The 13,977-nt window shown below is 59.0% G+C and overlaps 1 protein-coding gene across 1 annotated transcript in view; it reads right to left on the bottom strand.

Moving 5' to 3' along the window:
* Positions 1–13,977, bottom strand: part of VOLCADRAFT_118179 (uncharacterized protein) — a gene marked incomplete at both ends in the record, with an annotated part of 22,296 nt that overhangs the window by 1,387 nt on the left and 6,932 nt on the right. Inside the window, 16 exons of the mRNA XM_002952770.1 lie at positions 750–842; positions 1,273–1,419; positions 2,959–3,135; positions 3,460–3,654; positions 4,112–4,350; positions 4,701–4,776; positions 5,246–5,284; positions 5,719–5,839; positions 6,133–6,818; positions 7,203–7,301; positions 7,482–9,050; positions 10,056–10,213; positions 10,956–11,289; positions 12,127–12,597; positions 13,163–13,279; positions 13,759–13,816. Coding sequence (XP_002952816.1) covers positions 750–842; positions 1,273–1,419; positions 2,959–3,135; positions 3,460–3,654; positions 4,112–4,350; positions 4,701–4,776; positions 5,246–5,284; positions 5,719–5,839; positions 6,133–6,818; positions 7,203–7,301; positions 7,482–9,050; positions 10,056–10,213; positions 10,956–11,289; positions 12,127–12,597; positions 13,163–13,279; positions 13,759–13,816 — 4,579 coding nt within the window. The remainder of the gene's footprint in view (positions 1–749; positions 843–1,272; positions 1,420–2,958; positions 3,136–3,459; positions 3,655–4,111; positions 4,351–4,700; positions 4,777–5,245; positions 5,285–5,718; positions 5,840–6,132; positions 6,819–7,202; positions 7,302–7,481; positions 9,051–10,055; positions 10,214–10,955; positions 11,290–12,126; positions 12,598–13,162; positions 13,280–13,758; positions 13,817–13,977) is intronic.

The following is a 13,977-nucleotide window of genomic DNA, read 5'->3' as shown; positions in this document are numbered from 1 at the left end:
GAGGGTGCAGCTGCTGCAGCTGCCGCCGCCGTTGCCGCCGCCGCCGATGCCGCCACGGGCGGTGACGCCGGAGGCACGCCAACGGAAGCGGCTGGCGCCACCGCCACCACCGCCGCCGCCGCGTCGGCAGCCGCAGCCGCAGCCGCAACCGGGGCGGGAGCGGGAGCAGCGTCAGCGGCAGCTGTTGGTACTTGTGTTTGTGTGTTCGGCGGTGTGTTCGGGTGCCCCGCCAGATGGGGTGATGCACCGGTGGCAGTCAGGGCCGCCGCACGAGCTGCGGCAGCGGCCGCCCTCTCCCGCTTTTGCACTTTCTGCACAGCGGTAGCAGTAGCAGTAGCAACAATAGCAACATCAGTAGCACCAGTAGCAACATCAGTAGCAGTAGCAGCACTAGCAACATCAGTAGCAGTAGCAGCACTAGCAACATCAGTAGCACCAGTAGCAACATCAGTAGCAGTAGCAGTAGCAACAATGGCAACATCAGTAGCAGTAGCAACAATGGCAACATCAGTAGCAGTAGCAGTAGCAACAATGGCAACATCAGTAGCAATGGTAGCAGCAGTAGCAATAACAATAGCAGTAGGTGGGCCGATAGGAGGGACGAGAAAAAGCTCCTCCCACCTCAAACTTCGCCAAACTCCTCAAACGCGTCCACTACCACCACCACCACCACCACACAAATGACAACTCCCCTCTCCCTACCTACCCACCCATCTCTGCCCCCTTTCATCCCTTCCCCGAACCCGCACCTGCAGCAAACTCAGTATCTCCTCCGCCACCTCGCCCATACACGGTCGCTCTCGAGGGTCCTTCCGCCAGCAGGCTTGACAAAGAGCCACGAGCTGTACGACACAGATACATATGAACAGATAGATAGACAGACAGACAGACAGATGGGCAGACAGATGGGCAGGCGGATAAAAAAAGGGGGGACGTGTTGGGTGGCCCAAGGGAGAGAGAACCCAGATGACCAAGACGTGGATCCGACCGGACCTATCTCGCAGTTTCCCCCCACTTTTTCCCGCGGGGTGCTTGGCGGCGCGTGTGTGTATGTGTATGTGTGTGTGTTGAGTTTATGTGGGCGCCTGGAAGTGAAGTTCGTCAAACGACTTTGATCTTGGGGTACGTGTTTGTGTCCGTGCCCGTGTTTATACACACATACAGACGCACAGACACAGACACACAGATAGACAGACGCACAGACAGACAGACAGACATATAGACAGACAGACACACAGACAGACAGAGACGCGCACACACGCATGTCCTCACCTGCGGTAGCTCCGGCAGTTGCGGTTTTATGTCCTCGGGTCGCGGGAAGGTGAGCCTCTTGCCGTCCGAGTACATCCGGTGCATGGCCAGGGGCTCGAACCGGGCGTCTTGGAGCTCCGTCTCCCAGGGCCGCTGCAGGGTGACCACCTGCAGCAGCAATAGGCAGCAGCAGTAGCAGCAGTAGCAGCAGTAGCAGCAGTAGCAGCAACAGCATTAGCAGCGGTAGTAGCAGCAGCATTAGCAGCGGTAGTAGCAACAGCATTAGCAGCGGTAGTAGCAACAGCATTAGCAGCGGTAGCAGCAGCAGCAGTAGCAGCAGTAGCAGCCGTAGCAGCGGTAGCAGCAGCAGCAGCCGTAGCAGCAGCAGCAGCAGCAGCCGTAGCAGCAGCAGCAGTAGCAGCCGTAGCAGCAACAGCAGTAGCAGCGGTAGCAGCAGCAGCATTAGCAGCGGTAGTAGCAGCAGCATTAGCAGCGGTAGTAGCAGCAGCATTAGCAGCGGTAGTAGCAGCAGCATTAGCAGCGGTAGTAGCAGCAGCATTAGCAGCGGTAGTAGCAGCAGCATTAGCAGCGGTAGTAGCAGCAGCATTAGCAGCGGTAGTAGCAGCAGCATTAGCAGCGGTAGTAGCAGCAGCATTAGCAGCGGTAGTAGCAGCAGCATTAGCAGCGGTAGTAGCAGCAGCATTAGCAGCGGTAGCAGCAGCAGCATTAGCAGCGGTAGCAGCAGCAGCATTAGCAGCGGTAGCCGCAGCAGCAGTAGCAGCATTAGCAGCGGTAGCAGCAGCAGCAGCCGTAGCAGCAGCAGCAGCCGTAGCAGCAGCAGCAGCCGTAGCAGCAACAGCAGCCGTAGCAGCAACAGCAGTAGCAGCGGTAGCAGCAGCAGCATTAGCAGCGGTAGTAGCAGCAGCATTAGCAGCGGTAGTAGCAGCAGCATTAGCAGCGGTAGTAGCAGCAGCATTAGCAGCGGTAGTAGCCGCAGCATTAGCAGCGGTAGTAGCAGCAGCATTAGCAGCGGTAGTAGCAGCAGCATTAGCAGCGGTAGTAGCAGCAGCATTAGCAGCGGTAATAGCAGCAGCATTAGCAGCGGTAGTAGCAGCAGCATTAGCAGCGGTAGTAGCCGCAGAATTAGCAGCGGTAGTAGCAGCAGCATTAGCAGCGGTAGTAGCAGCAGCATTAGCAGCGGTAGTAGCAGCAGCATTAGCAGCGGTAGTAGCAGCAGCATTAGCAGCGGTAGTAGCAGCAGCATTAGCAGCGGTAGTAGCAGCAGCATTAGCAGCGGTAGTAGCAACAGCATTAGCAGCGGTAGTAGCAGCAGCATTAGCAGCGGTAGTAGCAGCAGCATTAGCAGCGGTAGTAGCAGCAGCATTAGCAGCGGTAGTAGCAGCAGCATTAGCAGCGGTAGTAGCAGCAGTCGAGGCGGCATACAAATGCACAGGTAGCGGGAGGGCAGGCGAAGGCGACCGGAGGACCGAAGAAGGAAACTGACAGGCGGTTTCCAAACCCTTCCCCCACCCCCGGGAGACTCCGGCGCACCCGGCGAGCCCCCACCCCCTCAAATGCCATCAAGGGGGGGGGTGCCGAGAGGAGAGGCGGGGTCCCCCCTGAGCCATACACAGACAACCTTCCCCCCTCCACCCCTATATCCGTCGTTACCCACCACCGACAAATCCCCGCCGTCGCCCTCCTCACCTCCCACACCACCACCGCAAACGAAAACACGTCGGTGGCCCAGCCATAGTCCTCCCCCGCCAGGTACTCCGGGGACTGCCAACGGGGGCTGCAGTAGTTGTGCGAGTTAGGGACGGTGAGGGCGGCTCCCGCACCCCCGCCTCGCGCCACCACACGACTCAGGTTGAAGTCGCAAACCTGCGTGCGAAGGAATGTGTATAAAAGTATGTCTGTCTGTGTGTGTCTGTCTGTCTGTGTCTGTGTACGTCTGTATGTATGCATATGTGCGTATGTATGTATGTGGGCCCTTTGGAAGCGCAGTACAAATTTATACGAACGAAATTGTTCGTCCGCCAGTATACGAGGCTTGGTGGCTCACACCTTTCACCCAAGCAGGCTGTCAGTAACCTAAAACACCCACCCCCACCCCCAGTAACCCCCCTCCAACACACAACCCAAAAGCAACAACAACAAATTTTTTCGAGTGGGCGGTGCTAACTAACTAACGAAATACCTAACTACCTTGGTAATCCAGCGCCCGTCCTTTTCCTCCAGTAAGAGGTTGTACGACGTGAAGTCGTGATGGATGACGTCACAGCTGTGCATGTACTCCAGGCCGGCGGCTGCACCCCGAAGCACCTCCAACCTCCGCTCCCACCGCCGCAGGAAGTCCGCTCCGTGGCCCCGACGGCGGTGCCCCCGGGAGGCTTGTTGGGCCTTATGGTGAACAAAACCCCCACGCGAGGGGGAGGGTGGGGGGAAAAGACAAACCACGAGCGAATGGGGGGGAGAGGCAGGGAAGGAGGGGGAAATCATATGCACAGGAGGAAATCAGACAAATGAGCTGTGCCTGCGGGGAGGCGTCCAAACCCTCTAAGTCCGAAACTGCCCCCAGTGAGTGAGTGAGTCCTAAGCGGTGTGTGATGTTGCATCGACCCGAGCGTTAGGGAGGGAGGGACGGGGTGAGGAAGGGAAGGGTGAGGGTGGGAGGAAGGGGGGGAGGGCGGGCTACACGTCCTTTCCCCACCCCCTTCCCCTCGCCCTAAAATACCAAAATACCAACAACAACAACAATAACAACAACGGTAGCAACAGCAATAACTGGGAAACAACTAACCGACCCCTCTTTCACGCGATGCGCTGTACGCGGCCCGCCGTACGACACTCGCCGTACCTCCCCAATCATGTCGTACAGAGTTCCCATAGGGCAGTATTCCATCACGATGGCCAGCATGGGTTGATGTCCCCCCCCAGTGCCAAGGACCCCGGACGGCCCGGTGGTGGTGGTGGTGGCCGCGGTGGTGCCAGTGTGTTGCATAGGGCCCTCCACCGGCCCCGGCCCCCCTCGATCCGAAAATTCCCCCAGCAGCCCTGCCTGGCGAGCGGCGTGCTGAATGTACTCCGCACACACGCCTGTACGGAAGGCGGTAGGTGAAGAGGGTGGGTGCAAAACACACAGGAGTGTGAGGTCGAGGTCGAGGTCGAGGAAGGACGGCGAACCACTGGCGAATGGAAGGTGGGCGAGGTGGGAAAAGACAACGGGGCGAGAGGGGGAAGGACGGGGGTATAACGCTCTCACTTGTGCTCTGAGTAACGCTCAAGGTATAACGCTCGCAGTAACGCTCACAGTAACCGCTCACAATAACGCTCACAGTAACGCTTCCAGTAACGTTAGCAGTAACGCGCTCATGACCTTTGCAGTCGCGCCTTCAGTTTAGCCAACCAACGTTGTCAGGCACCCCCCACTCCAGGGGGCCACTCACCAATAAATCGAACTATGTTGGTGTGCTGGTTGAGTCGCTTGTTGAGATCCACCTCGTGCTTGAAAGCACGGAGGGCCTTGTGTACGACAACAGGGGTGTACGGGAGGGGAAGACGAACCACGAACGAGTGTACGAGTGGGGAGGAAACGGGAAAGGAAAGGGCAGGAGAAAGGTCAGCAACATAATATACGACAATTGTACGACACAGTACACGCGATAGATAAGATTGATTGGACGCAATAACAATATATGCTCCAGGAAGAATGTGTGTGTGTGTATGGCGTCTGTGTGTGTGTGTATGGCGTCTGTGTGTGTGTGTGTGGGGGGGGGGGGGGGAAAGAGGGAAGAGTTTGTTTCCATGACAAGATGCAAGTGGGACATGGTCGGTCGTGTAGTCTTTCCCCCATCCCTTCCCCTCTTTACTTGTTTTCAACTACTAACTCGTAACTCCTAACTCCTTTTTAACTAATTAACTAATTTCAACTCCCATACCCCTCGGGTCTCCCTCTTTCCCCCTTCCCACCCCCTAGCAGGCCCCCACGCACCCGCAAGTCGTACTTCATGTCGCGATTGATCCCAATGACCTGAAAGGTGGTGAGGAGGAGGGGGGGGGAGATACGGACAGCCGAAATTCGCAAAAACGAAACGCCATCGGTGTCGATGCGGGAACGGCGCCAAGCAAATCGAGCAGATCAAGTACATTTTGTACGACAGCGTCGCGTACGGCGTTAGAAGGATATGGTCAACACCGCCGTATAACTTGCACTATTTATTCACACATATATTTTCTTCACTACTTTCCTCGTCATCGATTGGTTCCCCACCTCTGCCATCTCCATCTCCTACCATCACCACCATCATCAGCACATCCTCTCAAATTGCTTGTTCCTCCCCCCTCCCCCCTCCCCCCTCCCCCCAATCTTATCCTTGGCATCAGCTTCACTCGCTCATGGTTCGTCTTCTCCCCCCCGCCCCCCCGCCCCCCCGGCCCCCCCGCCCCCCCCCACCCCCTTATTACCTTGATGGCCACCTCCCCGTGGAGGTACATACCGGCAAACACCTGGCCTATGGATCCGGACCCCACGAAGTTGCTCAAGCCCTGAGTCAGGCCGTGGGAGAGATCCCGCCAACGAATGTTCCTGAGCGGGGTGGTGGTGAGGGTGGTGAGGGGTGTGGTGAGGGGTGTGGATGAAGGGGTGTGGATGAAGGGGTGAGTATGGCTATGGCAAGAATGGATGGACGGATGGATGGGTTTTAGGGTTTTAGGGTTGCACATGTGCACGCGCCAGCCGCTTCCTGACCTCCGCGCTCAGCCATTGTCATTGGCCTTAAGGGGAAGAACCCCAAAGTGCCCGACATTACCAACATGGCCGTGTGAAACCCAAGAAGCACGCACACGGAGCTCCCTCACGGGGCTCCCCCTCACTCCCACCAGAAAGGATCTTGCGCGATGCTCCGAAACAGCTCCTTCACCGCGGGATCTGCCAACAAACAGCTCTCGTCCTGCGCGCCGCCGCCGCCGCCACCGCCACGTCCGCCAACAGAGTCGTACCCTTGCAAGCTGTACGACCCGTGACGCCGCATCGCCATATGGCTGTCCAAACCAAACGACAGCGCCGCCGACAGCGACGTGGCGTTCTGTACGGCAGCCGCGGCGGCCGCCGCCATTTCCGCAGCAGCTGGCGCAGCCGCCGTCGCGGCGGCGGAGGCAAAGGCGGAGACGATACCGGCGCTCCGAGAAGCCTGGACGGGAGCAGCGCCGGCGGTGGCGGAGGTGACGGCGGTGACGGCAGTGGTCGTACCGTTTTGCTGGTGCTGGTGGTGCTGGTGGCTGCCGTTGAGTACAAGGGAGCCGTTCGCCTGATGTCCTGAAGCGGCGGCGGCGGCGGCGGCGGCGCCGCCGATAGCGGCAGTGGCCGTATCGACGCAAGGTGGCCTCCAGGTTGAGCCCTGTACGACGGGACCCGAACCGCTGGGGCTGCTTAGGCGAGGAGTCCGATGGCCGCCACCGCCGGCAGCGCCGCCGCCGCCGCCACCCACGGCAGTAGTAGCAGCAGCAGCGGCGGCGGCGGCGGCGGCGCTGCCGCCGGTGGGTCGGCCTACTGGGCCTGTAGCGAACTGCTGGCGGGAAGGGGGGGCCCAGAATGTGAGAGGTAGGAAAGAAAAAGACAAGAGGGGGGGGGCAGTTTTTGAAGTTGCTGCTGCAAACACAGCCATGCGCCGGACTTAGGAGCTCGAGAGCTTTGAGCTTTGGAGTTGACACATGCAGAGCTGGCAAGCCAAGATTTGTAACTTAGGGCCAGCCTAGAAATCAAGATGGTTTCCTTCCTGCGGCAGCCCCTCCGCGGCGTGTGTGTGTCCGTACAAGACAGACCGCAAGTCGTACATCGTACATCGTACAGTACATCGTAGCAGAACAGCGCCATCATATTGACTGGGGCATCGCCATCATCGTCCTTTATGTTCACATGTGCCGTACATACAAAGACCGTACAGCCGTACCTGGAACGAGGATGCTCCGTTGCTGCCGCTGCTGTCACCGCTGCCGCCGTACCCTACCGGTGAGTGAGGCACGGATCCCGACTGCGACGCGGGGCGTAGCTGTGGTTGGTTTCGGAGGTGGGGGTTAGCGACGTCGGAGTTATGGACATTCGCCGCCGCCAATGCTCGTCCAGGAGGAGCCCCCAACCCACCAGAAACCCCAGAGGCTTTGCTGCCGCCGCCGCCGCCGCCGCCATCTGCCGTCGCTTCGCCGCCGCCGCCGCCGCCGCCGCCGCTGACCTGACCCAAGAAGGGCGACGGCACCGCGGCGGCACGTGGCGGCGAGCGTTGCGGCGACGACGCCGACGACTGTTGCTGGGCCAGAGCTTTAAAAGGCGACGAGATGAAGCCGCCGCCAACGCCGCCGCCGACAGCAGGAAGTCCCGGAGCCGCCGCTGCTGCTGCCGCTGCAGCGGCCGCGCGCTGCGCGCCAGATCCGATCTCAAAAGGGGACTTGAGTGCGGCGGTGCGAGTGCCTGGGCCGGCGCCGCCGGTGGTTGCCGGCCGGGTCCCAGTCGCTGCCGCCGCCACCGCCGCCGCCGCCGTCGCCGTCGCTGCCGTTCCTCCCGTACTGCCCCGTGCCACAGACGCCCAAGAAGGACCCGCTATTGCCGACGGCTGCTGCGGCGGCGACTGCAGCTGTGGCGGAGATCGCGGAGACGATGGCCCTAGAGCAATTGGCGAACTGGGCCGTGGCGAAGCGGGTGCCGCGGCGGTGGCGGCGGCAGCTGCCGTTGAGTCGGCGCCGCAGTCGCTCACCACGCTGACGTCATTGTCCGTTACGACGTGCTGGCCCAGACGCGGCCACGGGTCCGGCTGCGACCGGTGCATCTCTTCCTGACCATTGTACGGCAAAGGCGGCGGTGGCGGCGGTTGTGACGCCGCAGCCACCGTTGCGTCCAGTCCCTCCTCTCCACGACTCCGTGACCTACCCCTGCCGTACAGTCGGCCGTGGCCGCGGCCGCCGCCGCCGCCGGCGTGCCGTCCTCTGCCGCCACCACCACCTCTCCCCGAACGGGCCGCCGACTTTGCTGCCGTTGCCGCCGCCACTCGCCGTTGCGCGCCGCTGTTGGGCCCCGGCGTTGCCGACAACCGTACGGATGATGACGACTTGTGCAGTGCTACTGCGCCATTGCCGCCGGCGGTGGCTGCGGCAACGGATGCTACTGCCGGCTGCTGCGGCCGCTCGGTACCCCCAGCGTCGATACTGCTTCGAGAGGTCCGCAGGGGTACGGCTCCGCCACTGACGGCGGCGGCCGTGGACGCAGCGGCGTCAGATGAGGGCTGCGGCACCGTCAACAAAGCCGCCTTCCAGCTGCCGCCGCCGGCCGTCGTCGGCGCCGACGGACCGCCAACGACAGCAGCGGCGTGAACGAAGGCTGAGGAACCCCCAGCTGCAGCACCAGCACCAGCAGCATCGTACGGCCTGCTGTACTGCCAGGGCGCCGTCGGTTCCGGGCCTTGTGCCGATGCTGTCGTACCACCCGAGATGCCCAGCTCTAACCCGCCCCAACCCCCCGAAACCCCCCGGGCGATCGGCTGCAGTGGCTGCTGTAATTGCTGCTGCTGCTGCAACTGCCAGGACGGCAGCGTCTGCTGCTGCTGCTGGTACGGCAGTTGCAGCGGTGGCTGGTGCGAACGGCCTGACGGCAACGCCGGCGCTGCCCGTGTGGCAGCGTGTCGTCCACTCGGCGGGCCCCCAACCGCCAACGGCCCACTTCGGCCATAGGCGCCGCCGCCGCCGCCGCCGCCAGCCGCTAATCCCCCATTCGAGGCGGAGGGCGGCACGGCAGCGACGGCAGCGCCACCCTGCCCGGCGGGCAGTCGCGACAGCGGAAGTCTCGGCCCTGTCCCTACGGTCCGCCGTACATTTATTTGCCGTCGTACGGACAGCAACCCATTGACGACGCGCCGGGTGAGGTTGGTGTAGTCTGACCATGTGGAATGGAGCCAGCACTGCGTCGTCCAGTCGTCCAGTCGTCCAAAATTTAAATGATAATAATCAGGCATGTAGGAGTTCCCGTTAGGAAAGGGGTCTTGGATATCACATTGCAAAAAGTTTTACAAAATGACAAAAAAGTTGCTTAACTTGTAATTTGTCACTTGTAAAATACATGAGATCATAATTACACGACAAACAGGGATAGGATAACGTAAAACACAACGCCAAAATGTTGTTGGCGGCACAGCCTAATAGCTATCTCAATTTTATTGTCCCACGCTAAGCACGTAACTTAATGTCTAACTCAATGTCGGGTTGTTATTGTACTTCTTCTCCGTACTAATCCCGGCACGAGGGGGAGTAACAGTAACAGTAACATGCATCGTGTTTTTGCGCCTCCCCTGTGCCCAACGAACGATTTTAACCAACTACCACAACCACCAACCACCCCAACTGCAATTTCCACGGGCCTGCCCGCTCGAACCGTCAGCCACCCAGCCGTTCCCACCATCCCCGACTGGTTGGTTACGCCTTCTTTACTTCTGACATCGCATCAGTCTATCCTTGCCATCAGCTTCACCTTCGTTCACGTGGTTCGTCTTTCCCCCCGATCCCCCGGGTCTTTCCCCCCGATCGCCCCGGTCTTTCCCCCCGATCTTTCCCCCCGATCTTTTCCCCCCGATCTTTCCCCCCGGTCTTTCCCCCCGGTCTTTCCCCCCGGTCTTTTCCCCCGGTCTTTCCCCCCGGTCTTTTCCCCCGGTCTTTCCCCCCGGTCTTTCCCCCCGGTCTTTCCCCCCGGTCTTTCCCCCCGATCTTTCCCCCCGGTCTTTCCCCCCGGTCTTTCCCCCCGGTCTTTCCCCCCGGCGGCGCACCTGCGTCTCCTCGGACAGCTCCCCCTCCGTTTGCAGCATGTCCAGCATGTCCCCCAGGCCGAGGGAGGAGTGCTCGTGGCTGTGGATGAAGCGCAGGGCCGCCTCCGCGGCGTCGCGAACAGACTCCAGCGCCCACATCGGCAGCGGACCGGAGCCGCCTTTTCGTACATGTGTACGCATGTAGGATGTATGTACGTGTAAGTGTACGTGTACGTGTATACATTTACATAGATATATACATGTGTGTATATATACAGGGAGGGAAGGCACAAAAGAAAGGAAGATCGCCCGCCCGCCCGCCCGCCCCGGGGGCAGAAGAGACGAAAAATACACGAGGTAGGTGTACATGTAATGTTACAGAGTGGGAGGCTTCTGGGCCGCTTAATGACATTGTCAATTCTACCTACGGCAGGAGTACGAATGCGAAGGTGGTAGCGGCTGCGATAGGAATCAATCAACTCACAAATACAGTTAAACCGTGTAAACCAAGGATAGATAGAACACCAAGGAAGTGGAAATAAGGCACAGGCGGTTTTGGCGGGGGGGGGGGGGGAAAGACGAACCACACACGATTGAAGCTGCTGCCAAGGAGGATGGGCGGGGGGGGTAAGAAAGACGAACCACACGTGAACGCGTGAAGCTGATGCCAAGGAGGATGGACTAGGGGATATACGCCTCTAGAGGTAAGTAACTACAAGTACCTCAGTCAACAACCAGTCGCGCGACTTTTGTAAAGGAGGAGTCTTAGGGTTGGGTTGACGGGCAGGTATTTTGGAATTGGGGTGGGGGTTGTTGGAATGGAGAGTGGAATGGATCAACGTATGTATAGACCTAGCGTAATGCCATGCGATATTCCTAAAAAGTACTACTATCGTACATATGCACACATCATACACATACCTGCACACAGCCGTACAGTCCGCCTCAGATTCGCCAAACACAGCTCCGCAAACGTTTGCTGCATCTCGTCCAACAGGATCCACAGTTCATCAAGTTGCTCGTCCGACAGCTCGTACGACGACGCCACCGCAACCCCTAACGACCCCGAGCCGCCAGCGGAGCCATAGAGCATCATCTCCAGGCTCGCCGCCGCCGCCGCCGCCGCCGTCGTCCCGGCGGCCTCGTCGCCGCCGCCGCCACCCTCGCCGCCGCCGCCGCCGCCAGTTACGCGATCCACCATGGCAAGCTCGTTGCGGAGATTCCTGTGGGCCTCAGACGCTCGGTTTAAGAGCACCTGAGGCGCGGCGGGTTTAACGCGGGTTTAACGTTTCGGTCGGTTGGAGCGTTTGGCCGAAAGAAGAACTCTACATATTCTGTAAAGAAGAAAGAACTCCTTACCTTACCAGTATTTTTTCATGACGCTGTCCGTGGGGCCCCCTCAGGCTTTGATGGACACACCCCCGCATTCGCCGCGTGCGGCGGAACCCATAAACTTATAATAATAACTGCCTGAGCAGCATTTCAACTTGTATAACTTATAACTTTATATAACTTGAGAAAAATTTGTGTATCAGTCCCAAAATACTACGAAGGGCATGATGCAAAACATAGTAGGAGCCGGATTTTACATATTGCAGAAAGGGGAACGCCATTATGAAGGGAGGGGGGAACGCGGTGTCATGTATGCGCTTTGTGTGTGTGTGTGTGTCTGTGTCTGTGTGTGTGTGTCTGTGTGTGTGTGCGCCAGGGAAGGGTTTGCCGAGAGGTTGGGAAGGAATTTGGACGACTTCGGAGGAGCTTGTGGGAGCTGCACTGCACTGCACTGCACTGCACTGCACTGCACTGCACTGCATTGCATTTGTTTGGTACAACCCATATTGATTGTAATCGTGATAGTGATGGTGAATGGGATGGCGGGGAGCCTTTACGTAAAACACAACTATATCGATAGGATTTCACGGTCTCAGTGATTTGAAACTGGAAACTGGAAACTGGGCTACTACACTGGGCTCGTACGACGCAAGTTGATGAGCGGGGTAGAGAGAGGGGGAGCTTATTGGGTGTGGGCCAAGGAGACCTAAGTCCCAGCCAACAAAACCAGCCAACAAAACCAAAACGGTTTTTTTCATACCTGCAGCAACGACGGCACCCAGGCTTGAGCCTGAATCTCCTCCTTCGTCACAACGCGCCGCCGCCGGCCCCGCCCGGCGCCGGCGCCGCCGCCCCACGCCCCAGCGGCGCCGCCACCCCACGCCGTCACCGCCAAGGCACCGCCACCGCTGCCGCCATTGGGGGGGCCCCCCCTGATGCCGAGGCTGCAGTCACTGTTGAAGCCCGACGATAAGCTCATCATGCCGTCCGGGTCGTCGCCGTCGTCCCCGTCGCCATCGCCGTCGCCATCGCAAATGGTGTCCTCCGTCGTTTCCGTGGCCTCATCCACACCAGGACCACCGGTCTCGCTTCCCGCGCGGCTCCCCGGCTGGGTCGAGAACGACCCACGGGTCATCTTGAGCGCCAACAGTCCCGCCTTTTCGTACGCGTCGCAAAGCTCGCTGTACAGCGACAGACGTTGCGGGCTGTAGCGCTTGGCAATACGGTCGGTCTGCTCGGGAATGTGGTGGCAGTGGAGCAAGGAGGCCCTCTTATTGAGTGGCGAATTGGAGTGAAAACCAAATAGTCAAGACCCTCCTCCCCGCCCCCGGCCAACATCCATGCCCTTTCATTTCCCCCCTGACCAGCCCACAAACGCCGCATGACAGTCACTCATGGCTGTTCAGATCGCGCCACGGAGGCCATCCGGTCTCGCAATCACTAAAAATAAACCACCAACTACCAACCACCCACGTAAATGCGCGGAATCTCGGGACTCCCGTACAACTCCCAACTCCCAACCACATATACCCGCCTGGCGGCTCGCCTCCTCCCAGATGGCAACCAACCGCTTGGCCTGAAGGGGAGCGGGGGGGGGACGAGGGATTATTATGATATTATGATTCACCGGTCATGATTGAATGTGTGTGTGTGTGTGTGTTTTGAATCATTCAAAACCTTTGCTAATGCAAATTTGCAAAAATCATACATGAAGTGATGTCCCCCAGTTAGTGGCAGCCACAGCCAGGTTTTTGTTACCTTCATCAACTGCCTGTTTTCCCCCCCCCCGGACGAACCTGACTGCTCTTCTCATGTACAAAGCTGTGCGGTGACAGCGACCCCCGGGTCAGCAACACCGGGGCAGCGGTCTCAGCGGCGTGGATACTCGCACGGGCAAGCTTCAAGGAAATCGCCTGCAAAGGAGAGGACCGTACGGCAGTGTACGGCACAGCACACGCCCGCACAGAGATCAATATGTTGATTAAGAGCAGCCGTGCGTGCGTCTGTGTATGTGTGCCTGCGTGCTTGCGTGTGCGTGTGCGTGTAGGTGTGTATGTGTGTTGTACGACCTCCGTGGAGACCTTCGCACTTATTATCACTCTTTTAAGTGGTGATGAATGTCAGTGTAAGTGAACTATGTGGACAGGGTGAAATGGTATTTCTTCCCCTCCCAATCGCAATTAAAACATCTACCCAGGCCCATCAGCCCATCACCCCGGCCGGCATCAGCCCTCGTCAGCGCCTACTCCCATCCCATCGCCCCTACGGGTCCCGCTACCGCTACCGCTTTTCCCCTATTTTTCTTTATTTTATTTTATTTTTAATTCAATGTTTTGTATTTTTATTTACAAAAAAATCCAGCACCTCTCCTCTCCTTCAGTCACGCACCCACCTGGCATCTGTCCAGCATCCCCCTGGCCTCCGGACTGTCCTTACCGCCCAGGTCGTCACTGTGGAGGAGCAATTTGGGAGTGAGTTGGTCAGGAGGGCGGGGGGTTCGGAGGAGGGGGGCTTCGTGGTGATGATGATGGCGATGTGAAGGTAGGAAAGGGAGAAGGGGTAGAAGGGTAATAGACAACGGGAAGGAAACATACTTGGGAGTTTGACCAAA

Source organism: Volvox carteri, assembly GCF_000143455.1.
Source record: "Volvox carteri f. nagariensis unplaced genomic scaffold VOLCAscaffold_32, whole genome shotgun sequence".
Taxonomy (NCBI): domain Eukaryota; kingdom Viridiplantae; phylum Chlorophyta; class Chlorophyceae; order Chlamydomonadales; family Volvocaceae; genus Volvox; species Volvox carteri.
Note: the sequence above shows the minus strand (reverse complement) of the source record. Positions and strands in the feature narration are given on the sequence as shown.